This window comes from Leptodactylus fuscus, chromosome 3 (genome assembly GCF_031893055.1).
Source record: "Leptodactylus fuscus isolate aLepFus1 chromosome 3, aLepFus1.hap2, whole genome shotgun sequence".
Classification (NCBI taxonomy): domain Eukaryota; kingdom Metazoa; phylum Chordata; class Amphibia; order Anura; family Leptodactylidae; genus Leptodactylus; species Leptodactylus fuscus.
The window spans coordinates 224,728,255-224,754,621 of record NC_134267.1 but is presented as its reverse complement, the minus strand read 5'-3'; the positions used below and the strand labels follow the sequence as shown (position 1 = coordinate 224,754,621).

General features: G+C 43.2%; 1 protein-coding gene across 1 annotated transcript in view; it reads right to left on the bottom strand.

Moving 5' to 3' along the window:
* The window catches only part of PLA2G7 (phospholipase A2 group VII), a 31,407-nt gene extending 12,490 nt beyond the window's left edge, over nucleotides 1-18,917 (bottom strand). Inside the window, exons 1-2 of the mRNA XM_075269218.1 lie at nucleotides 18,841-18,917; nucleotides 104-253 (exon numbers count right to left, since the gene is read on the bottom strand). Of these exons, the coding sequence (XP_075125319.1) occupies nucleotides 104-202 (99 nt within the window). The 5' untranslated portion in view covers nucleotides 203-253; nucleotides 18,841-18,917. The remainder of the gene's footprint in view (nucleotides 1-103; nucleotides 254-18,840) is intronic.
* Nucleotides 18,918-26,367: the final 7,450 nt, after the last annotated feature.

Sequence of the window (26,367 nt, the reverse complement as noted above, 5' to 3'; positions counted from 1 at the left end):
CTTTGCTGGCTTCTTCTCTAGTGCACCCCTGTGTCAGTACATACAGGAAAGAAGGAGATTTTTAGAAATGTTCTTTATAACAAATGTACGATGTGTCCTATACCTGAATGGTGTGGTCGCTCATCAGGTCTGTACAGCCCACCGCATGGGGTCCTTTCCCTTTCGGTATCCCACAGAACTGGACGCTGCTGTAGCTCCCCATGGTCTGTGGTAGCCTGTACGTCACAAAGCAGGCGGATGGAGACTTCTGAGCCTGGAAAATAAAAATGATATGGGTGATGATGTCAAGTGAAATACGCAACCCTGCAGATATTGGTTATTTATGAAGAACCATTAGTAAATAAATCATATAACGTTAACTCCTTCATGTCAGTAAAGTTTTGGATGCTCATGTAGACAATGACTAGCATATTGGCACGGCAGGAGCCAGGGGTTTCCCATCATATGGTTACAGCATATCCGTTATACAGTAGGAGTAGAAAACAAGGCTGCTTTCTTCTCAGGAAGTGGCAAGGGCAGCTCGGCCATGTGACAATAGATGTGATGTCACTTCCTGCGAAGAAGAAAGCAGCCATGTTTTCTACTCCTTGACAACTCCTTAAACTATATTGGAGTTCATAGGGATTGTTTCAGCAGTCAGCCTGAATCCAGCCCCAAAAATCAGATTTTATCACAGGTAAATACATATCTGACTATATTTTTTCCCCTTACAATGGCTGACCACAGATAGGCTGGAATCAACAGACTCTCTCTGGCACATAATGGTGGCTCCCCTGTATAACATCTATATGCCATTTACGGGTATATAGATGGTGTTTATCTTTAGGTGATAACCCCTTTAACTAGGCATACACCTCTCTGCCAATATATGATGGGTTAACCCCTTAACGCAACCAATGGCGATATATTAAGTAGCAGAAGTATGTGAAAAATATGCAAAAAAACCGTAAAAGTCCATGGATATTGTGCAGAGCTTGAACGCAACGTTACAGTTCAGATTGTCTATAGTGCAAAAATGGCATCATAACTGCACTGTGCCTACACAAGCAACATATATAGCGCTTGGTATGCCGTTCACGATAAAGCACACGGCCCAGGTGCCATATTTATGGTGGAAATACCTCCTTCTACTTGTTACATAGCAATCATAGAATATGCGCCTTTTCTCACCCAACGCAGGATTTGGCAGGCACTGAACAAAGGTCGTGTACACCTTGTGACATGGGCCATTCCAGACACGTGCTTCGCCAAGTCTACGTTATCTGTACATGTATAGTGCCAGGACGAGCGGGGCTCCTGTAATGTAGCATGACATGTACCAATTACAACGACAGCCATAACCGAGGGCCACTGAGTGCACATAGAGGGGCATTGTCCTAAATAATCACAATGTGGTTCCAAGTATAGGTTCTCACAATCTAGTTAGAGTCATTCTCCAAATTCCAGCATACCAACCCATCCCCGCAGAAAATTTTTAAACTGCTCAACATAGTGTAAAGTATTTTTAAGAGCCATACATACCTCACCAATCCCACGCCGAATCTTTTCCAACATGGTCCAATAAGTCATTGAAGATCCCCTTTCATTTTCAGGGGCTGAAGAGTATGTTCACATAGTAGAATTTTTCTGAAAAATCCATCTTTATGGTCCATTCACACATTTTCTGGTGCAGATTCTGACGCGGAATTTGTGAGCGGAAAAAGGAACCCATTGAAGTCAATGGGAGGCTTTTTTTCTGCGCGGATTCTGACGCAAATTCTGCGCCAGAAGACTCCGTGTGACTGGACCCTCAGGAATTTGAAGCTGAATTTTTCCACTTGATCAAATTCTGCATGAAATTCTTCACTCGCCAGATTAAATGTTCTGCTTCCCTTTCACTGCAGTGTGAGTTACCAGGTTGACTTCACCTGACTTTGATTTTTATCCCCTCTAAAGGTAAGGTCAGACAGGGTTTTTTGGACCGGAACCTGAGGTGGTCTCCGGTCCAATAGACGGGTAGCCTCAAAACCCGATGCACTGCACTGGCATCCAGCCGCGCACTCCGCTCCGGATTAGGCCCAATGAATGGGCCTAGTCCGGAGTGTCTTCAGGCCGAATCGCGGGGCGAAACGGCCTGAAGAATGAGCAACTTGCTTCTTTCCGGCTTGTTCTGGCTCCCGGAATAAACTCTTGAGCGGCTCCCACTGATTTCAATGAGAGCCGTGTTTTTGGTCAGGGTTTTGAGGCGGATACGGCCTCAAAATCCTGACCAAAAAACTCTGTGAACCTACCCTAACTGAAAGAAAACTATCTAGAAAAAAAAAAAAATCATCATCTGCCTCAAAATTAAGTCTGAGTCTGATTTTAAGTGGAACTTGAAAAAAATTTTGAGGTGGAATCTGCCTCAAATTCAGTACCAAATTCTGCCATGTGAACCTACCTTGTTGGTCTCCCAAATGTAAGTGGGACTATAGGCATCTCTGTTCCATTAAAGGGGTTGTCCAGGATACAGTTTTTGGTAAGGAGGTCAGGGAAGGTGAAAAAAACCAAACAAACAACCCATACTCACCTGTCCCGATACTCCAGTCTCCCACTGTGGGCCAGTCCTGCCGCTCCAGGGATCTTGTTCCGGCGGAAGTTCTTGCCTCACGTGACTACTGAGAATGTGTGAGACGTCTGTGAGTGGCGTCCCGGTTCCTTTCCTTAGGCTCCTGATTGGCCGCAGTGGTCACGTGAGGCAAGGACCTTCACCTTAAGAAGTCCCGGGGCACTGAGGACAGATGAATATGTTTTTGTTGGTTTGTTTTTTAATTTATATTTGACACCTTTCCATGCCTTCTCGCAGAAAAATGTATATCCTGGTCAACCCCATCACACTGGGGACAAATATTCTGGGGTCTCCCTCCATTATCTTCAGATCTTCTGTTTCTGTATCTACCCATAGACTATAATGGAATACAAGATATGACAAGGGATGCATATGAACCCCCCATCATATACTATCTCCGTACCTGAGCGTCTGTCAGTCTTTCTATTGCACCAGTCAGGTCTCCTGCTGATTTTGGAATGTTTAACAGGAAAAATATGTAAAAGACCAAACTTATAATAAACCTATTAGAAATTCTAGTGAATACAACCCTGGGGGGCAAAATGTGCTGATCCTGCAGATCAACACTAATCCTCTCTTATTACACAACAAAGCATGCAATGCACTTATCTATGTGCTAGTTATACCGATGGGGAATTTTATTATTCTGCTTTCCAAGAAGCCTAAAGTACATTCCTATGTCTTCATGCGACATGTACATTCATGTTATGTGATTACACCACTGTCTCAATCCTGCAGTATAAGATACTTCTGCCCTCATCTGCGACCTGCTGTTCCATTCTACTGACAGGTTGAAAATTTAGTGCTAGGCACAAGCATGGTTGCTCACAGTATCAAATTTTCAGCAACAAACCCAGCAAATTCAGCTCGTCCAGGGGTGAAAAGTGGCAGGATTTGTGCACACCATGCCCAGGAGTGGGCATTCCCATGAAGATATAGTCAATTCCAGGGAGGGACATAAAGGGTTTGGCCTATCCTCATGAACAGCCATTAATATTACCTAGGTGGTTGTCTGACCCTCGGCACACACACCGATCAGCCCCTGCAGTACTCATTCTTCGACAACACTGTCCCCCGTGGTGGTGCATGGTATTACAGCTTATCCATGAAAGTGAATGAGGGAACTACCGTAACAGCATTTTGCAAGCATGAGCACTAATAGGTGGCAACGCTCACACGAGCATTGGTGTCCTTTGAAACTGTTGATCTTCAGGGGCTGAGAGTTGTGCCACCTCCTATATAATACTAATAGCCTATCCTATGGATACTGTCTATACCAGGTATGCTCAATTGGTGGTCGGTCATCCTTGTATGCACTGCACTAGCCACCTGCCTCCATGACAGCGGTCAGAAGGACTGATCTCCTGACTGCTGTCCCTTTTTGACAGTAGTGGCACGGCAGGGATCAGCAATTGTCTCAGCTGGTCACATAGTAGTAGTATGATCGTAGCTAAACTGGTGTAGTGGCAGGAACAATTGCAGATTTCTGTTCCGCCACTACTGTGCCGTAACAGTGTAACAGGGACAGCAGTCGGCATCAATCTGTCTCCTGACCATTGTCATTATGAAGGGGCAAAGAGGGTGTTTCCAGTGGTCCCTTACACCTGGCACATGGTTTGTAGTGTGTGGAACCACTATGGGGACATTGAAGACACAGATGTGGCATGTGAGGGGGCACAAATTGGGCATTATACAATGTGCAGGCCGCTAAAGGGGCATTATATAGTGTGGGAGGGACTAACGGATGTTACACTGTGCTGGGGCACTAATGGGGGATTATGATGTTTGAAGGAACCAATAGAACATGATACCATGTGGAGGCCACAAGGGGGCATTACACGACGAGGAGACCACTAAAGGGGGCTTTATACTGTACGGGGGCACGAAGGGAACTTCATCACTGTATGTTACACAAAGGGGGGCACCATTACTGCCTGGGAACAGGAATGTAACTGAATGAGGTCAGACGGTGTATGGGTGGTACTGGGCAGAATTAGAGGCATGTCTTCATATATGTAAATACTGGACAAGTTCACACTAGCGATGTTGCTCCATTGTTCACGTCCGTCAGGGAACCCAAACAATGGAGAAGCAGACTACTAAAACAGTGGTTACACACCAAGCCTAGCACACCCCACTGTCTATAATGGGGTCCATTGGGAGTCTGACACAAATGTGAACGTACATGTAGCTTAATCCTATACCTGATAGCAGAGTCGGGCCAGTGATCCTCTATTAAAAGCAGCCGAGTTCCCCTGTGCAAACAATAATACTATTTTAATGGTGAGCACCTTGTATAAATGCAGCTCGTGTTCTACATATGGTCGCTTTGCTTCTGTGTGGAAACTTTATTTTCATCACAGTTATCTTCATGTACTCCTTTGGTAGATTTCTATCTCACACGTACGTTAAAGGAAAAAACAATATTTACCACAATATCCTCTGCCTTGATTTGTTCCTAAAAGCGTGCAAGCAAAATGAAAGGTAAAAGGGTTCTCTTACTGGGGGATGTATAATATGGCAGCCATGCATGTCCGTCCCTGAAACACATGGAGGATCTAAGTCCGTCAGGGCACATCTTGAGATCCATCAGGTGGTCCAGCATGAGGACTAAACACTCGATGTCAGGATCCCAAGCAGACCACATGTACGGTTAGATTCACATCTGCACAAGTCATTTCCCGTTTTGTTTTTTATCTGTCATATGAACAGAAAACCAAAAATGACAGCCTGATCTGTCATATGATACTGATCAGATGCTGACAGAGCCAGAAGCAGATATCCCTGCAGCAATATAGCAAGGCACAGAGAACACAGCCATCTTCTTCTATGTGCTTTATATAATGCAGCTGATCGGAAAGGGTCCCGGGTGTCAGACACCCCACCAGTCTGATTTTGATGCCCTATTCTTAGAAGGATTCGTGGTTAAGATCGAGCAAGATGATTATTTTTTCCAGCATTCTGTTTCGATCTTTGCCTTCCCTCGAAAAAAACAGGGCAAAATTTAGTGGCGATTTTGGAAGAAACCTATCCGCTTAAAAAGTTGCTACTCACTGACCCCATAGACGATAATGACGTCCAATGGGTTTCTGTCAATTTTATACTGAAACTGGCGAAGAGAAAAGTCCTGTGAGCAACAATTTTACACAGAACTGCAATCACAAATCCACAAAAAAGATTAGTATGATCCCCTTACAATTGCCTGTGCCACAAATGCAGACTAATATAGGACATGCTTCCTAATTGTAGTCCTTGTGTACAGCAAGGACACAAAAAACTTATGTATGGGCCCATAGAAATGAATGGGTCCTTAATTTTATCCACGGTCATGTGCATGGGGCCTTAGGCTGATGCTGGAGCTGAATAGAAACTTTCTATCACAAGCAAAGTCCCAACAGCATTTTCTATTATACAGTGACTCAGTGGTTAGCTCTGTAGCCTTGTAGCGCTGTAGTTCTTGGTTTACACCTGGCCAAGGATAACATCTTCAAGAAGTTTGTATGTTCTCCATTAGAGATGAACGAGTAGTACTCGATCGAATACCTCCCCTGCATAGTTATTGGTGTACTCGGTTGAATACCATGCGGTAAATGCAGTAAAAATTTGATTTCCCTCCCACCTTCCCGGGCGCTTTTTTACACCAATAACTAGGCAGGGGAGGTGTTCGATCGAATATACTCGCTCATATCTATTCTCCATGTGTTTATGTGAGTTTCCTCCCACACTCCATTGTCAGCCCTATCTGGGACAGTGATGACAATATCTATGTAAAATTGCTGCGGAATGTGATGGCGCTATAAAAGTAAGCTAAATAAGTCATCACCAGAAATAGTTTTACTCCTTATGTCCACACACGGCATGATTTATTTTCATAAAATTTCGTATAAACGATGGTGGAAATCCACCAAAATGTCTGCCCTAGCATTTGTGGCTATGAAGTTTTTGTATAACACTATGAAGGTGACAACTGCTCATAAACAAAGCCACAGAAACTGGGTCCAAGACAGAACAACCTCGCTTTCTGCCATTTCTCACCTCCAAAGCCAATGTAAAGTGTTGCCAGAATGAAATGTGTATTATCATGACATATAATTACATTATAATCCAAAACTATGATATATAAGCCATCCTAAGGCCTAGTTTACACGGGGCAAGGGGGGCGTATTTTGGTCCTGATTTTGACGCGGGTGAGCCGCGTTAGAAAAGGACCAAAATACGCCTGCCGCAACTTCCTGCTCTGGAGTAGGCCCAAATGAATGGGCCTAGTCCGGAGCGTGCCGCCGCGACCTGAATGTCGCGGCTGAATCAGCCGCAGAATCCGCCTGAAGAAAGGGCAGCTCGCTTTTTTCCGCGAGCGGCAACATGCTCCTCAAGGAAAAAAGTAAGCTAGTGGTCTACATAGACCTCTATTGTGAGGGGGCTGATTATGATGTGGATTCAGCGCCAAAATCTGCCCCCTCTTGTCCCGTGTGAACGAGCCCTAAGATGGTTTGTCACTAGAGATGAGCGAACACTGTTCGGCTCAGCCGATCCGAACAGCACGCTTCCATAGAAATGAATGGAAGCACCTGTGACGCCAGCCGGCCGCCGGCAAGGTTAGTGTCACAGGTGCTTCCATTCATTTCTATGGGAGCGTGCTGTTCGGATCGGCTGATCCGAACAGTGTTCGCTCATCTCTATTTGTCACCAATACTTGGCTTTTACAGTATTTGAAACATCTATGTTGATGCCCTATTGAAGATTTTTGCTTACAGTTGGGATATGCTGACACCAGTTAGGTTTTGTGGTTGTCTACAGGTCAATCTCATTCACATGAATGGGACTGAGCTACAATGTGGACATATGACCAACAGATGAGATGAGGAAGTGGAACTCATTCTGAAAGTAATCAGCCATGTTTTCTAATCCTGGATTACCCCTTTAACTAAAGCTAGAAACCCACATGCAGCTTTTTTTAGTCAAAGTGAGAATGGATCCAGCAGGAAGGAGAAGTATAACTCATTTCTTTATCTTTCGTACACTTTACAATTCCACTCCTAGCCTTGAAAACCTGTGACCAAAAAAAAATGTGATGAATCTGCGAGTGCAGAGAATTACGTATAATGATCACTGATTGACACTCATTTACTGCAGTTGTGAGAAAACAAACACAACCAGTGCCCAGTAATTACAGATATTTTACAGGAGGCCAAGGTGGAGGAAAAAGAAATAAAAAAAACCCCCTCACCCTGGCACTCCAAAGTCCCATGCCACTGTCCGGACCACTGGCACTCAGGGGCTGATTCCGGTGGACGCCTCTGCCGCTTGTGACAACTGAGGCCAATCTGGGGCCTCAGGACGTCACTCATATACATCGCTTGTTATATCCCGGTTCCTTTCCTTAGGCCGCCGATTGTCCCTGACGGTTTCCATTATTGTCGGCAGCATAACCCTGCCAGGCACAGGTAAATTCCCCAGTGGGCCCGCAGTTCACCCTACCATGGCATAGTACATTCAGTATACTTCATCATACAGCATCTTAACCACACTGTCAGTATAATATGCTGGGTAAATTATATGAGAAACTACCAATCTATGTGCACTCAGGCCAGCCAGTATCCATCCACCCTGGGTCCCATCTTCTCAATCACACTGAGACCCAATAAGCATTTGATGACGCTAGTGTGGAGCTAGGGAGCACGGGATTTACTTCAAAACGTCATTTTCTAATGCCTGTACAGCATTGCTTGCCTGTACAGCGGTGGTGCTACTTAAGTAGGGATAGACTGCACATACTCCCTGTTCAGTATATCAGCTTCACGTGTATGGAGACTGCTAGAACAACTGATCTGTGCAGTGTCCGGGTGTCTATGGATAGGTCATCAGTACGAAACATGCATTTGGGAACATAAAATCCCTTTAATAAAAGGGGCAACACGGTGGCTCAGTGGTTAGCACTGTAGCCTTGCAGCGCTGGAGTCATGAGTTCGAATCCTGCCAGGAGCAACATCTGCAAGGAGCTTGTATGTTCTCCCCGTGTTTGTGTGGATTTCCTCCCATTCTACAAAGACATACCGATAGGAAAAAAAAAGTACATTGTGATCCCTATATGGGGCTTACAATCTACATAAAAAGAAAATCCCTTTAATAAAACCGCAGTCACTGATCCCAATTATTGCAACAAAGTGCTTTGCCAACAATAAGGCCCTAGATTAACATTGTAGAAAATTATGCCGTAAAGGAATTATTCATATGTGAATAAGGATGTTTTTGAGCAATTGTACACCCCTGGCCTGATTTACCTATTTGATGGCTGAATGTAGCCTACATCAATGTAAATGTGCTTTGCCAGAAAAAGAACAGTATAGATTGTAAGCACAATCGTGTGATGTTTAGGGCCCGACCTGCCATGCATTCATATAGAACAAAGCACATTTTACAGCTGAACAGCAGAAAAGCTGCGAGCAACATGGAGAGCGGAGGTCGTGCCCTAAACATCAGCAGCCCCTAATACCGGGCAAGTTACGTATGCCAGAAACTATGGATTATATGTCTGTCCACACAGTCTGAATTATGCATGGATGTGGGAAATCTGAACCGCAATACAGTAGCATTTAGATCAATGAGATTTTATTAATCAAGTACACAATGTACATTTTTATGCAGAAATTGACATATGGTGCAGATACTGTATATACTCGAGTATAAGCCGACTCGAACATAAGCCGAGGCCCCTAATTTTACCACAATAAACTGGGAAAACTTATTGACTCGAGTATAAGCCGGGGGGGGGGGGGGGGGGGGGATGCTGCAGCTACTGGAAATTTTCAAAAATTAAAATGGCTGGAGTTTTTTTGTGCAGTAGTTCTTGGGTGCTGGGGAAGGGTTGGGGGTGTTTTGGTTGTCTGTCTGCCCCTTCCCTGAGCTTGAGGACTGGGTTTTTTTTCCCCCCACTTGGAATTCAGCCTGGCTGAATAAGGGCTCGTTCACACAGTGTAACGTGCCGCGTGATGTGGCACGTGTACGCCACGTGACCCTTTGCGTGCCGTACACGCTCGCATTCATTTCAATGGGAGCGGGGATCGTATGCGCCGCGCTAGTTTGCGGCCGTGCATTTATTCACGGCCGCAAACTAGCGCGGCGCATACGATCCCCGCTCCCATTGAAATTAATGGGAGCATGTACGGCACGCAAAGGGTCACGCGGCGTACACGTGCCACATCACGCGGCACGTTACACCGTGTGAACGAGCCCTAAAAGGTATCTGCAGTGCTCCTATTAACCCCTTCCCGACGGAACAGGAGCACTGCAGATCCCCTATATTCAGTAGACCGGGCACTGTCAGACACAGGGATACCTAATGTGTACGTGTTTCACAGTCATTTTCTACTTTTATATGTACTCTAGGGAAAGGAGGATTTAGAACTTTTATTTACTTTATTTTTTTTAAAGCTTCTTTTTTTTTCTCACTATTTTATGGGAGATTCTATACATTACTAATTTTTATTTTTTTTTTTGCTTGACTCGAGTATAAGCCAAGGGGGGCTTTTTCAGCATACAAACTGTGCTGAAAAATTTGGCTTACATTCGAGTATATAGGGTAGATACAATTTCAACAAAAGTGGTGAAATTTTTAATAAAATCCATGGCAAACTGAAGACAAAATACGTATGCAGATTTGGTGCGAATTATGACAAGGAAAATCTACAACATAAACTTTTACGTGTGCATATAGCCTAAAAGGCACTGAAATATCAGCCCTCTTAGTTCAAGTTAAGGCCCCATGCACACGATGCTCAGTTTCGATAATTATAGAGCAGGCCATTATTTGGTTTGCACACTATGGGTGAATTCACACTGAGTAAACGCTAGCTTATTCTGAACGTAAAACACGTTCAGAATAAGCGGCGTCTAAAGCAGCTCCATTCATTTCTATGGGAGCGGGGATACGAGCGCTCCCCATAGAAATGAATGGGCTGCTTCTTTCACTCCGTGCAGTCCCATTGAAGTGAATGGGAAGTGCCGGCGTGTACGCTCCGGCATGAGCAGAGCTTGCCGTATACGCCGGCACTCCCCATTCACTTCAATGGGACTGCACGGAGTGAAAGAAGCAGCCCATTCATTTCTATGGGGAGCGCTCGTATCCCCGCTCCCATAGAAATGAATGGAGCTGCTGTAGACGCCGCTTATTCTGAACGTGTTTTACGTTCAGAATAAGCTAGCGTTTACTCAGTGTGAATGCACCCTAAAGGTATGTTCACATGTCACCTCCATTTTCACAGCGGTCTGCCACAACGGGATGCCGGTACAGCGTATCAGCATTCAGTTGCAGCTTCCCGGATGAATGGGCCTAAACAGGAGGGAGTCTGGAGTCACGGAATCCACAACATGATTGAGCAGGACGCTTCTTTTTTCCACGTCCTGCTGCAATCTCTGCCTCCCACTGAAAACAATGGAAGGTGGATTCGGGAGGAATCTACTCTGAATTCGGGGGCGAAATGGATGAAGGTCAGACAGAAGCAGTAAGGCTCCTCTAATTAACTAAAAAAAAATGACACTCCACGAAAAACTAGCCAAGTTGCCGGTGTAAAGCTTGAGGTCTCACATTGTGGAAACGCTGCTTTTTTTGTCGCAGATTTTGTTGTTTTTTTCGTGCCAAACACAGTAATGGCTTCAGATGGAATGGGAAATTTCTTTTCCTTTCTGCTCAATCCACTACTGGCTTTGGCTCGAAAAAAGGAAAAATGCAGTATACCATATATACTCGAGTATAAGCCGAATTTTTCAGCACAGATTTTGTGCTGAAAAAGCACCCCCTGGCTTATACTCGAGTCAGCAAAAAAAAAAATAAAAATCTTATTTTTTTAGGGGGGGAGGGGGGGAGTCTATGACCAGCCACAATATCAATGTATAGAGTCTCCCATAAAATACCGCAAAAAAAAAAAAAAGTTGTAAATCCCTCCTTTCCCTAGAATACAAAAGTAGAAAATTACTGCGAAACACAAACACATTAGGTATCCCTGTGTCTGAAAGTGCCCGGTCTACTGAATATAGGGTATCTGCAGTGCTCCTGTTCCGTCGGGAAGGGGTTAATAGGAGCACTGCAGATACCCTATATTCAGCCAGACTGAATTTCAAGTGAGGGAAGAAAAAACCCAGTCCTCAAGCTCAGGGAAGGGGCAGACAGACAACCAAAACACCCCCTCCCCTTGCCCTGCACCCAAAAACTCCGACCATTTTAATTTTTGAAATTTCCCAGTAGCTGCTGCATTTCCCCCCCTCGGCTTATACTCGAGTTAATAAGTTTTCCCAGTTTTTTGTAGTAAAATTAGGGGCCTCGGCTTATATTTGGGTCGGCTTATACTCGAGTATATACGGTAATTGAAAACAAAAAAAACAACCCAGCTTTTCCCCAAAGTAGGGTTTCAGATTAAGGCTGAGGCCCGACATTACGGAAATGCAGCTTTTTTTTGTTTGCGGTTTTTTGAGACAAAGCCAAGAATGGCTACAGAAGGAATGGGAAATATAGGAAGGTCTTCTACTTCTACTCAATCCACTACCTTCTACCGCTACCTTTCAACAAAAGAAGCAATGTGGATCCTCTGCCTAAAGGTATTTCCATATGGGACAGATACACTGTAGAACTTAAAGCAGAAAATCTGCAGCATTCATGGTGGACACAGTTTTAACAAAATTCATCAACACACTGAGGAAATTGACCTGCGGTATGGATTTCAAAATCCACATCATATTACCGGTAAGTCAGGTTCAGATTTTCACAGCGGATTTCACCTTGAAAAATACAGAACCTATTGAAGCAGTCCTATAACAGTGAATTATATACTCATAATATAGATGTGAGGACTGCCTGAGTCAGCCCTTATAGAAAGCCATACTGGGGTGTAATGAAATCTCCACCGAGAGTTTGTCTTTCTGCAACAGTCTGACAAACTGTCCTGGAATCTCTACTATGTGGACTTTATGGTCATTTCTATCCCAGGAGATACATTCCTAACTTTTCCTCCATTCATATTAAATTATACAGTATATCCTGTAATACACACTATATACCATCCATATTATACACTATGTACTGTAATACACACTATATACCATCCATGTTACATTATACAGTATATCCTGTAATACACACTATATACCATCCATATTATACACTATGTACTGTAATACACACTATATACCATCCATGTTACATTATACAGTATATCCTGTAATACACACTATATACCATCCATATTATACACTATGTACTGTAATACACACTATATACCATCCATGTTACATTATACAGTATATCCTGTAATACACACTATATACCATCCATGTTACATTATACAGTATATCCTGTAATACACACTATATACCATCCATGTTACATTATACAGTATATCCTGTAATACACACTATATACCATCCATGTTACATTATACAGTATATCCTGTAATACACACTATATACCATCCATGTTACATTATACAGTATATCCTGTAATACACACTATATACTATCCATGTTATATTATACAGTATATCCTGTAATACACAATACATTACACACACTATATACCATGTTACATTATACACTGTCCTATAATACAAAGTATCTGCCATCCATATTACATTATACACTATGTACAATTATAGACACAATACACTACACACTATACAATACATACTATATACCATCCATAATACATTATACACTATATCCTGTAATACACAATACATTACAGACTATATAACATATTACATAGTATATACCATATTACATTATACACTATGTACTGTAATACACACTATACATAGTATATACCATATTACATTATACACTATGTACTGTAATACACACTATATACCATACAATATCATATTATATACAAAGTACATTACACACTATATAAGCCATATAAAATACACATTATGTAATACACACAGTACACCTCATAGAAGCCCCACTATACACATTACATCCCCCCATACAGTACATACTATATACCATACAGCACACACTATATACTACAGCACACACTATATACCATACAGCACACACTATATACCATACAGCTCACACTATACATCATACAGCTCACACTATACACATTACATCCCCCATACAGTATACAGCACACACTATATACCATACAGTATACAGCACACACTATATACCATACAGCACACACTATACACATTACATCCCCCATACAGTATACAGCACACACTATATACCATACAGTATACACACTATACACCATACAGCACACACTATACACATTACATCCCCCCATACAGTATACAGCACACACTATATACCATACAGTATACAGCACACACTATATACCATACAGTATACAGCACACACTATATACAATACAGTATACAGCGCACACTATATACCATACAGCACACACTGCTCCCTACACAGGACAGCCCTGTTTACACACGGCCGTGACGTCACCTCATCCTCTTTCCCGCCCATTCCTGTCACACAATTAGCCTCCATGATGGTAATGACTTACCCCTGTGACATGTCGTGTACAAGGAGCCGAGGGACCGGCAGCCCCGCAGTGACACAGCACAGGGCGGGATGTAGGAAGTGTGTGACAGGGCTTCTTCCTGTGGTACTGACTGCACTGTGTATGCGCAGTGCTGTATGCCAGCCATCACTGCTAACTACAGGCAGCCGTAGCAGCCCATATGTGTGGGGACTATACAATGTCAGTATAACGTGGGGTGCAGTAGTGTGTCACACAAGATGCTAGAGTAACTTGTGTCATGTCTAACCCAGTCCTGACACTTGTACCACAGAAAGACGTAGCTTCAGATAGACATAGAGACCTGCTATGAACATGTCTGACGGGGTCAGGTCAACCGCATTGCACCAAATGCGTTGCGTGCAGCGTTACACTAAAACAGACACAGGTAGCGACAAATGAAACGCGTCGTTATTTTCATCGCCATTTGCTCATTTTTCCCGTGTTTCTCTTGAATTGCGACTTTTGGCATGGAGCCGCAAACTAAAAAAAAAAAAAAAAATCACTTTCTTGAAGCCTTGACATGCGAATAGACTCTTAGGTACTGTTCACACAGCATGGCAATACAACAGATAGAAATGCTCTATAATAATGAGGACCCTCGGAAATTTGGAAGGTTTGTATGAGAAGATGAATAGGGTTGTATACTACGCTATTCTTGACGCAAATGTGAAGAAAACTCTCAAGGAAGGCTAGGTATGATCTCCGACATTGGGAGTGTGGCATGGCATTGCTCTTCTACACATTGTCCGGATATCTTCCTTCATACAATATACACATAAGTGACGGACACTTGATTTCCGGAGACACCACATTGGTCCAGGGATTTATTCTGATCGCCATATTTAGAATGGGAAGAAATTGTTGCCCCTAGTTTGGGGCAGGTGGCGTCCACACATGATTTTTTTGTCCCCTCCCTCTGGAACGACACTGTAGGATTATAGGTTGAACTTGATGTACCTCTATATTTTTCCAGTCTTACCAAAAATTGTGCAATTTATTTACTAAAGATTACTGCCACTTATACAGAAGAATAGTAGCAATCTATGGCAGGTGTAAGCTAATCCAACACAATAGTTGTGTCGTGAGGATGAATATACACAATATTACAATCCCTTAATGGCATACCTGGAGACGTGTGCCATGTACCGCTAGTTATTCGGGCTGAAACCACAAATTTTATTGCGTTCAAGCCAAAGTTAGGTGTGGATTTGGCAGAAAGGAGAAGAATAAGAGTGCTTCATTTATATTTCCCATTCCTTTCTAGGACAATTCTGACTTTGCCTCAAAAAACCTTAGCAAAATCTGCATTAAAAAAAAACCCCAACTATTTTCCTGCAATATGTGACCTCGCAGAAAGGCAGCTTTTTTTTGTTGTAGATTTTAAGATTTTACTTTGTTTTGGAGAAAAAGCCAGGAATGGATTTTTTTAAAAACTACCGTATATACTCGAGTATAAGCCGACCCGAATATAAGCCGAGGCCCCTAATTTTACCACAAAAAACTAGGAAAACTTATTGACTCGAGTATAAGCCTAGGGGGGAAATGCAGCAGCTACTGGAAAATTTTAAAAATTAAAATAGTTTTGTGTGCAGTAGTTGCTGGGGAGGGGGTGTTTTGGTTGTCTGTCTGCCCCTTCCCTGAGCTTGAGGACTGTTTTTTCCCTCACTTGGAATTCAGTCTGGCTGAATATAGGGTATCTGCAGTGCTCCTATTAACCCCTTCCCGACGGAACAGGAGCATTGCAAACCCTATATACCTAATGTGTATGTGTTTCACAGTCATTTTCTACTTTTACATGTATTCTAGGGAAAGGAGGGATTTAGAACTATTATTTACTTTATTTTTTTAATTTTTTTTTTAAAGCTTCTTTTTTTTCACTATTTTATGGGAGATTCTATACATTACTATTGCGGCTGGTCATAGATCCCCCTCACAAAAAAAAAAATATTTTTTTTTGCTTGACTCGAGTATAAGCCGAAGGGGGCTTTTTCAGCACAAAAACTGTGCTGAAAAATTCGGCTTATACTCGAGTATATACGGTAATAGTATAAAAATCTTCAACAAAAAAAAGCTGCGTTTCCAAAAAGTGAGGCCTCAATCTAAAAGGGCTTTTACATATTGATAGGTCATCAATATGTGATTAGAGGAGGTCGGTCCGCCAACCACGGCCTCGTAGATTGGATCTGTTGTTTATAAATTAATGCCGTCAACCATGTGAAGACAGACACTCCTTTTACCCTAATGTTATGACCTCCTGACTGCTGTTAGTAGCATGACCTCATGATATTAAAATATGGCTGAGTCAGTGACCCATTTGGAGGCAGGGATAGCCATTAACGGGGCAAGTGAGTGTCCAACCTTCCACTTCAAAGAGCTAGCTCGTTGGAGAATGACCCACAGCCCCTAAGTCGTATTGGGTATTGTGATTAGTATTCAGCATTAGTATGCAGCAGACAGAACTCTCACCTGAATGCTGTAGCCTCTTCAACCAGATGGTCTTTGGAGATCCTGGCTGTCACTGATCATATATTAATGACCTGTCTTTAGGATAGGACATCAATATGTAAGTCCTAGAAAATGACTTTAGGCCAGGGCTCTACGTGAGGTAAACACTGCAGCAAAAACCGCAGATTTTTATAGTCACTGCAAAGTGGATGAGATTCTAGCGAATCCCATCAACACATTGCTAAAAAATACGCGCAGTAGAAATGATGCGATTTCCAAAACTATTGCGGTTTTGGGAATCACAACATGTGAGTTATACATATATATACAGTAGAAACACCGTTGGTTTCCCTGTAGGTGCAATTAAAGCAGAAAGTCCGCAGAGGAAATACTCTTTCAACTTTCTGTGAAAAGCGGTGCAGGAAAAACCACGTTGCATTTCTGCCACAGTTTTTCCCACAGCGCTTTTTCACTTCAGCCCCTGTGTGGTGCTTTAGTCTTAAATAGCAACTAATTCTCATCGCAACATATGAGCTTTCCAATAAGGAAGAAAACCAGTCCTGCAGCCAAGTCTGCAACTGCCAAGCCCTAAAATCTGCCAGGGATTTTACGTTATGCCATTCCGTTTACATATCTCAGAGGTTGAATTGTGTAATACTGTATGTGAATCGGAGATTATGACACCCAGAAAGAACGGTAGTTTATCAGCGTATCAGGACGTCATTTATCTCACAGCTTTTCCATTATCAGCCTACTACGTGTTTATGTAAATACTTGAGGTTGTATATTATGGAACCAGGGTTCACAAAAAGAGTTTGGTTGAGTAGAATCCCGGGGTCTAGGTGTGGGGACAATGAGGACCCTTGACGTTGGTGGCAACCTTGTGCATTTTGTCCACATTTTAACCGTATCTTTTGCAGGATTAAACCTGGCCATGTGATGTCAGAGGAGAATTGGGTGTGAGATACTGGGATGCTCACCTGATCTAGTAACATGACCAATAGGTTGTTAGTACAGTGAACTGCATGTAAGAAGATAAGAAGCCTTATCTGTGTGCAGGTACAATACTAAGCTGTAACCCCTTTCACTGGTGATGCGAGTGTAAGTTAATGTTTATTAGTATTTGCATTTGTAACATTATGGCATGGGTGCATCCTGCTGTAAACTGGTGTAATAACCTGTATACATAAGTATGGTCTTTCAGCCGGTTTGCAGGAAATAGACCATGTGGTTGCGTACTTGACTATTTTGCAAATAGTTTGTGTGACTCGGGGAAGGATGGTAGCTACATCTGAACCCACAGGACAATTCCAAAGAGTGGCTCCTTCCCTCTGTTTGGACAGCCACTGATGAAAAATTGATTTATTATCGTAAAGTTGGCCATACACATTCAATTTATATCAGCCGAAATGGGCGATTGTAGCCGGTGAACAGCTGGCGATTGGCCATGAAAATAATGCAAACATTTGTATATGGCTAGTCGATGGCCACTGGATACGACTCCTGATTACGGGTAGTGACCTGCAAACCGTGCAGTCAATAACAAGCAACAGACAATAGTCAATACATCTTTCACTATACTCAATGAATATAGAGGTGGCCCAGTAGGTGACCAAAGGCAGTACCCTTACTATATCGGGACAGAGACCCTTTAAGTGAAAGGGGCTGTGCTACGTTTTGAGGAAAACTTTACGGAACCCCCAAAGATCCAGTTCTTCTGTCCTGTACTGCCATAGAGAATGAATGCAGAGTGGGGGTGTACGCTCGGTCTGTCATTCCATTAGGAAAAGGGAACCGGACAAGTGGTCGGAGTCTCACCGATCATGAGGTTTTCCTCTATCCTATCGATAGGGAATAACGTGGCACGAACCCCTTTCACACCATGGATTAATAGCTTTTCTTAGTACAAACAGGCTATGCCATCAGTGTCAGATGGGTAGGGGGTCTCACCACTGTGGCCCTCTATTTACGAAAAAGAGGTGGTGGCGGTGCTAGGAAAGTCAATCCCCCCCAAAATAAAGCTGCTTTGTCTTTTAAGTTTGCATCCCTGTAACCTTATCCACTTATTTACATTCCATAGCAGACTGTGAGGACATGCTGGGACTTGTGGTCTCATAAATTGAGCAGCCTCAGGTTTGAAACAATTGCACTTACACAATCTATTAATGGTACCACAACTACAAGCTAACAGCAGATTTTCTGACATCCTGTATAGCTATAGAAACATATGAAAGTTTTTTCCCAAACCTTGAAAGCAGAATTGGCAGGGACTCACCTCTCAGATGTGGCTGTAATCCCGGCCTGGCACCCTCACTGCAGCACCAGCATTGTGTTACAGTATGTTGTGTTGTGAGCCTCCAGCTGACTCAGGCAGGGCTAGTGCTGTGTATTACTAGAGGGGAGGTTACAGCTTCTTTCCTGACTTTTGTTTTGTCGTTGACAGGGGGAGGGACTGAAGTTTTTCTTCCTTGAAGTTCATTCCAGATTAACAAGTTAATGACTAGGGTAAAAGTCATGTCAGTAGACTCCTAGATACCTACAGGTATGGTTACAGATAAGAAACACATGACAGATCCATAAAATATTTGCAAAGTCATTTGGTTAGTTTGTCAGGAGGTAGTGAGTGAACAAGGCTCCTGTTATACAATTGCAGACAAGCGCTGATGGACAATAAAGCAAGTTGATCGCTGATTGTTCACCAATTATTTGTTCTGTATATGACCATTGTTAGTGCAAGTGCTCAACCTCATACAGATTCATCACTATCAGCAGTGCGCCTTGTTAAATATCATGGATTGCAATTTAAGTACATAAGTAACAATACGTACTTCTGTCCTGGTAGGCAAGAGAGTTATGGGTATAAGCTACACAGTCCAGTCATATTAATGTGACCACCGTCTACTTTTGACACCAACGTTAAATAACCAATCACAGAAGGCACGTGTCATCAGCCATCTGGGTGCACTCATCATTGTGGAGGACACGATGGATCAACACAAGTATGCATCTATCCTTGCGGACCATGTTCACCCCTACATGTGAATTGTTTTTCCTCAGGATGATGGCATCTACCAGCAGGACAATGCGATGTATCATAAAGCTCACAGTGTACGTGCGTGGTTCGAGGGGCACCAGGATGAGTTTACTGTACTCCCTTGGACAGCAAATTCCCCGGACTTGAACCCAATCGAGAATCTGTGGGACCACCTCAATCGGGTTGTTTGCGCCATGGATGCTCAACTGCGTAACCTAGCGCAGCTGGCCACGGCACTGGAGTCGGCATGGCTCAACATCCCAGTGATCATCATCACAACATCCCCTCTGTTCCTGCACGTCTCGCAGCGGTCCGCTCTGCCAAAGGTGGTTATTCTGGATTTTGACAGGTGGTCACGTTAATGTGACTGGGCTGTGTATGTATGTATATATATATATATATATATATATATATATATATATATATATATATCTTATATATATCTAAGTTCCTAAGACACACCTACACTATTGGTATAAATGGCAGATTCACATATGGGGGTTCACATTTATGAGCAATGCGCGTATCTATCGGCAGAGGGCTAGGTGGAGTCTGACGTCTAAGGCCTCCTTTGCACGACCGTACTTTTGATCCGCAATTGCAAAGTGTGGACTCATGCATTAGTATGGGCCCAGACACATGACCCCATTTTTTAGGATTGTGTGTCCGTCTGTGCCATGTCTAAAAACGGCAAATTATGAAGCATGTTCTATTTTTGTCCGCCTTTGTGTGGGGATCATACAAGTCTTTTTGTAAACTGACGTGTTTTTTTGCAATCCGTATTTTTAGACTAAAAACTACTGTCGTGGGGAGGAGGTTCTGGATGGAGTCTCTACCTTTCTGAAGAATTCAGTACATTTTTTTTTTTTTTTTTTTTTTTATAAGACACCATGAGTCCTGATATACCTAATGGGTTACATGTAGGTAAGAATTATCTCAATATTATTTTTTTTATACACATCTTCCTGTACTCGAGGGAATATGCTGCTGACAACCCATGATTTTTATGTCTCAGGCTAGGTTCACATTTGTGTAGGAGTCTCAGTAGGAGACTTGGCCACAGATACTGCCTAAAATCAGAAGGAGAGAAAAGTTCTGCAAACTCCTTTTCTGTCTGCCGGTTTTTAGTTTAAAACTGCCAGAGACTGTAACTGCTTTTTAAACAGACAGGAACCTAGCATCAGGCTGGTTGTGAGAACATTCATGGTTCTCCGATTCACAACAGCTCCATCTGCTCTCGAGAACACCAATGATTTTGGGTGACAAAGTGCAACATTTATTAATTACTAGCCTCTGCCCGCGACTTTGAGTATTGTTGGTGTCGATGATCCGCCTATATTCAGCAAATTGCTGCTGATAATGGTTTGCCTGCTCTGGCATTTTGGCAGCTCTTAAGCTGTCCTGCTGCTGAACTTGTTCCTCGCACTGTGCCTGTGATTGTTCCAGAATCTCAGCAGCTCGCTGGGACGCCACATAATGAGTGTATTGTCGGTGTTGATGATCCGTCTGCTCTGGCGTTTTGACAGCTGTCAAGCTGGCCTGTCACTAAACGCGTTCCTTGCGCTGTGCCGGCATTTTTTCCGGCATCTCAGCAGCAAGCTTGGAAGCCATATAATGAGCATGTTGTTGGCGTTGATGATCCGCATGCTCTGGCATTTCGGCAACTCTCAATCTAGCCTGCCGCTGAACTCATTCCTCACGCTGTGCCTGTGGTTGTTGCGGCATTTCAGCAGCTCGCTGGGACGCCATATAATGAGCGTGTTGTTGGTGTTAATGATCCGCCTGCTCCGGCATTTCAGCAGCTCTCAAGTTGGCCTGACACTGAAGTTGTTCCTCGCACCGTGCCTGTAATTGTTTCGGCATCTAAGCAACTCGCTGGGACGCCATATAATGAGTGTGTTGTTGGCATCGATGATCTCCCTCATCTCCACTTGAGGAGAACTCTGTGACTTCTGGCTCCTTCATAGGTATTGTTGTTTGTGACAAATTAGATTCTCTTTTTCCCGGCAAGTTTAAAATTGACAAACTGCCAATTTGGATTAAAAGTGATTGTCCATGTCAGTGTGTCAGCACGGCCTGGAGCAGATCAGATAATATGATAGATTAGTAGGATAGGATAGGATTGACTTGCACTTGTCACATTACTCCAGCAGGTAATGGCCTATTAAAAAAAGAACAAAAACCATCAGGGGCCTGCCGGGCCCCCTTCCAAACTTGCAACAGAGAGAAGAGCTTCTTGCCTCCAGTATCAGTCCATGATACCTCCAGACTAGAGAGATGACAGAATGGAGTGTGTAAAATCAGATGCTGCCCAGTATGTTGTGGATCGAGTAGGTGGCGTTGCCCTCTGTTACTATGAGGCACCACCTGCTGTATACACATCAAACAGGTTAGGGTTGCATGGAGTTAGTCTCAGCTTCAACCATGCAACACCAATGCCAAGGCTGTGATGGGTTGGCAGGCACACAGATAACACTCTAGCAGCCGAGGCAGCGCCACCTACTGGGTCCACGGCACACCTGATTTGAACCCACCAAACTCTGGCCGAACTGCTCCCGCATTAAGGGCCTGTGCAGTCTTGGTGTTTATGTCATCACAGGTCCTTCAGACTTTATAGCCATGGACACTGCACTAATAACACACGGCTGGCCTCATCAGTGCAGTCCCTGTTTTGTGCCAAAGCCGACATAGACAGGGATCTGCACCTCACCAGGCAGTGAGCCCCACCTCACCAGAGAGACCTGCTCCGCAGTATGAGAAGCACTAGTGAACTCTGCCCTAGTTTGTGACTGACTGCTGAGACACAACCACTCTTCACGGTCATTGTATGATTCAGCTTCTCTCTGTTGTGCACTTCATAGACACAGATTTTTCTGAGTCATAGCAGATGTTTGCATTGAAGAACACATGCCAACGACAGAAACTTGTGAGTTCCTCAGACTATCGGGATGAAACTTCAACCATGTGATCAGAGAGTTGTATTTTTTATGGCTGTATCATCAGGATAATTCTGCTTATTGAATCTCTAACTCAACATACTGTATATCTGGGAGCAGACGTTGCCTAGAGCAGGAGTGCCAAACTCATTTTCGCTGAGGGCTACATTAGCCCTATGCTTGTAAACAAAAGGCCATTAATAATTCTCCATATACATAGCTATACAAGTTAGGTCTAGTTACATTTATCGTCTATTGAAGGCAAGCATAAGGCTGATATTGTTAATATACATGGGTAACAGTGTCCTCATTATCTCCCCCTTACATGTAATAGTCCCCCAATAGATAATAGTATCCTATTCATCCCCCAACATAGATATTGGTGACCTCCATAGGTAAGGGTTAGTTCACACGTTGCCCGTCCGCTCGGGTCTCTCTAGTCAAAACCTGCCTGCCGCGACCATCGCGGTTGCGGCTTTCCCCTCCTATGTCGGCTCAAATGAATGAGCCGATATAGGAGGGTGCTGCCGCTAGGCGGAAGCTGCGGCCCAGTGCGCCGCGGCTTCCGCCTGAAGATAGGACATGTCGCTTCTTTTCTCCGCTAGCAGCAGCCTGCCGCTAGCAGAAAAAAGAACCCCGGCGGTCTGCATAGACCACCATTGTAAAGGGGCGGATTTTGAAGCGAAATCCGCTGTCAAAATCCGCCACTTTGCTTACGTGTGAACGAGCCCTAATAGTTCTCCCCACCTCATCTCAAATTACATCATGTACAATTCAGGCCACACCACCCTGGTGAATTTCATACCTCTTTTTTCCTGCAAAGTAATGTTACGTAACATGGTTTACTACTCCCCCACATGCAATATATGGCCCCCTATTTTTGGACCCCACACAGTATATGTGGGATTGTCCTGGCACCTCAGGGTGCTTCATTACAGACACAGCCCTTCTGTTTGACACCTGTGGTCTAGGGGGTACCATAGGCTTCCCTTCTAGCCACAAACTGGCTAAAAAGTCAATATCACCATATACATTGCACCAAAATAACAGGGTTTTTTTTAACAGACCCCTGACTTTTCATATACATGAATTTAGCATGGAATTGGATGGCCAGGATTTAATAATTGTTGTTAAACCTATAATGGCCCCCCATGGGAGCGCACCTTCTATGACCCTTGCTCCTATTCTCTTCAATGGGAGCGCCGTAGATAGCTGAGTACTGCAGTTCAGCTATCTTTGGCACTACTATTGAAGTGATTGGGTTTGTACATCAAATCAAATCAAACAGGCTTTATTGGCATGTCCGAATAGATATTTGGCATTGCCACCAAGTGACAAAACTACTATATTCAGACTGGCTGAAGTCATAGTGGAGATAATAATTACCATACCCCCTATTCGTCCTCAGATTTGGTGGGGATCTCAGAAGTCAGACCCCCATCAATCAGCTATTTATCCTTTATCCTAAGGATAGAGGATAAATATTTCTAATGGTATAGACTCCTTTAGGCTAAAACCCCACATAGTGGGCTGCACTGAAAAAGCGTTGCAGGAAAAACCACAACGCTGCATTGCAGACTTTCTGCATCAATTATACCTATAGGGAAACTGCAGGAATTTCCATAGGTATAATTGACATGCTGCAATTTCCAAAAACGCAACAGTTTTGAAAATCGCAGCATTTCCACTGCACGCATTTTAATGCAATGTATGGATGTATTTATTAGAATCCAATACACTTTGCAAGGACTGTAAAATGTTGCCGTTTATGCCACGGTATTTCTGCTGCACCAAACTTCAGCATTTACACCACGTGGAACCCTAGACTAAGGCTTCACGTTGTGGAAACGCAACTTTTTTGTTGCTTTTTGCCACAGATCCAGAGGGCCAAGGGAAGGTGACCCCCCCCCCGCCCACACGCACACCTTCACTCACTATTCACAGAAAAGGGGCATCTTTGTAAAAGAGATGGAGAACCCCTTACTCATAAAAAAAGTGTATGTTGCTGTTAACCCCTTAAGGACCAGGCCATTTTTTGGTTTTGCATTTTCGTTTTTCCCTCCTCACATTTCAAGAGCCATAACTTTTTCATTTTTCAGTTCAGAGTCACATGATGGCTTATTGTTTGCGGGACAAATTGTACTTTGTAATGGCGCCATTCGATAGGCTGTGCAATGTACTGGGAAGCTGGAAAAAAATTCAGAATGAGGTGCAATTGGAGAAAAAATGCATTTGCGCCATTTTCTTATAGGTTTAATTTTTACAGCGTTCACTGTTTGGTAAAAATGACATGTTACCTGTGTTCTACGTGTCAGTACGAATGCGGTGGTACAAAATTTATATAGTATTTGAAATGTTTTGATACTTTTAAAAAAATGATAAACTTTGCAAAATAGAAAAAAAAATTTGTGTGATCATGTTCTAACACCTGTAACTTTTTCATATTTCCATGTATGGAGCTGATTGTGGTATCTTTTTATGCGGGACAGGATGACGTTTCTATTGATACCATTTGGGGAAAGATCTGATGGTTTGATCACTTTTTATTCAATTTTTTATAGGAGGCAAAGTGTTGAAAAAAACGCTATTTGGCAATTTTTATTTTTTTTGCCGCTACGCCGTTCGCAGTACGGGATAAATGTTTTAATATTCTAATAGTTCGGGCATTTTGGAGCGCGGGGATACCTAATATGTTTATGTTTAATGTTCTTTAATTACTTTTATAGCTGATCTAGGGAAAGGGGGGTGATTTGAACTTTTATATTTTTTTTTATTTTTTCAATACTTTTAAAAACTTTTTTTTTTCTTGTTATACATTTATGATCAGACCCCTTAGGTACCTTGAAACCTAGGGGGTCTGATCGCTCATACTATTCACTGCAATACTACAGTATTGCAGTGAATAGGAAAATCCCAGCACTTCTATTAGACGATGCCTCTGGCCTCTGGCATCGTCTAATAGATCTAGTGCAGAGACAAGCCTGGAAGCCTTCAATAGGCTTCCGGCTGTCATAGCAACCGATCACCGCCCTCATGTGACGTTCAGGAGGGCAGCGATTGGCGAAACATGGCGGCGCCCGTGCCGCCGGTGCCGTTTACACACTGCGGTCACGTTTGACTGCAGTGTGTAAAGGGTTAACAGCAGCGATCGGCTCGGGCACCGAGTGGCAGGTCCTGGCTGTATGATACAGCCGGCATCTGCCCTGTATGGAGCGAGCTCAGCGTGTGAGCTCGCTCCATACATCCCCATGCGACCCATGACGTACAGTTACGTCATGGGTCGCTAAGGGGTTAATGTCATCTTGCTGCCATCTATTCATTTGAATTGCCAGGTAGTCCTTGTTTATTAGCAGGTCAGAAGCTGCCCAGTAATTCATATGAATAACCAGCAGCTCCTACTCCCCCCCCCCACTAACACTTCAATGTGATCAAGCTATTCCAGGTCACAATGATCACTTCAGTAGTTTATTTTCAATCTGACAGAGTAAAACCAAATATATCAATAAGAACGTCATGAGTAAATAGACAAGTACCAATAAGGTTGTCTCAGATTGGTTGAGCATGTTGTTACTAAGGTAGAAAAGTCTGTGTACTGCAACAATCTTAAGTGTGAACTTCCCCTTTAAGTTGTTGAATGATCTCTAAATACAGACGCCGAAGTCATTCCAGGTCATTGCTGTTATGCAGAAGTCTTGAAAAGCTGAAGTAGAGAGTTATATTTCGCTGTCAAACAGTCATCATGTCAAGTATTGCGTGACCTTAGAATCTATGTTTTTTCATTAACAAACCACTTGGGGAGAGAGGTCGGAGTCTTTCAAGAAATTTAGCATGC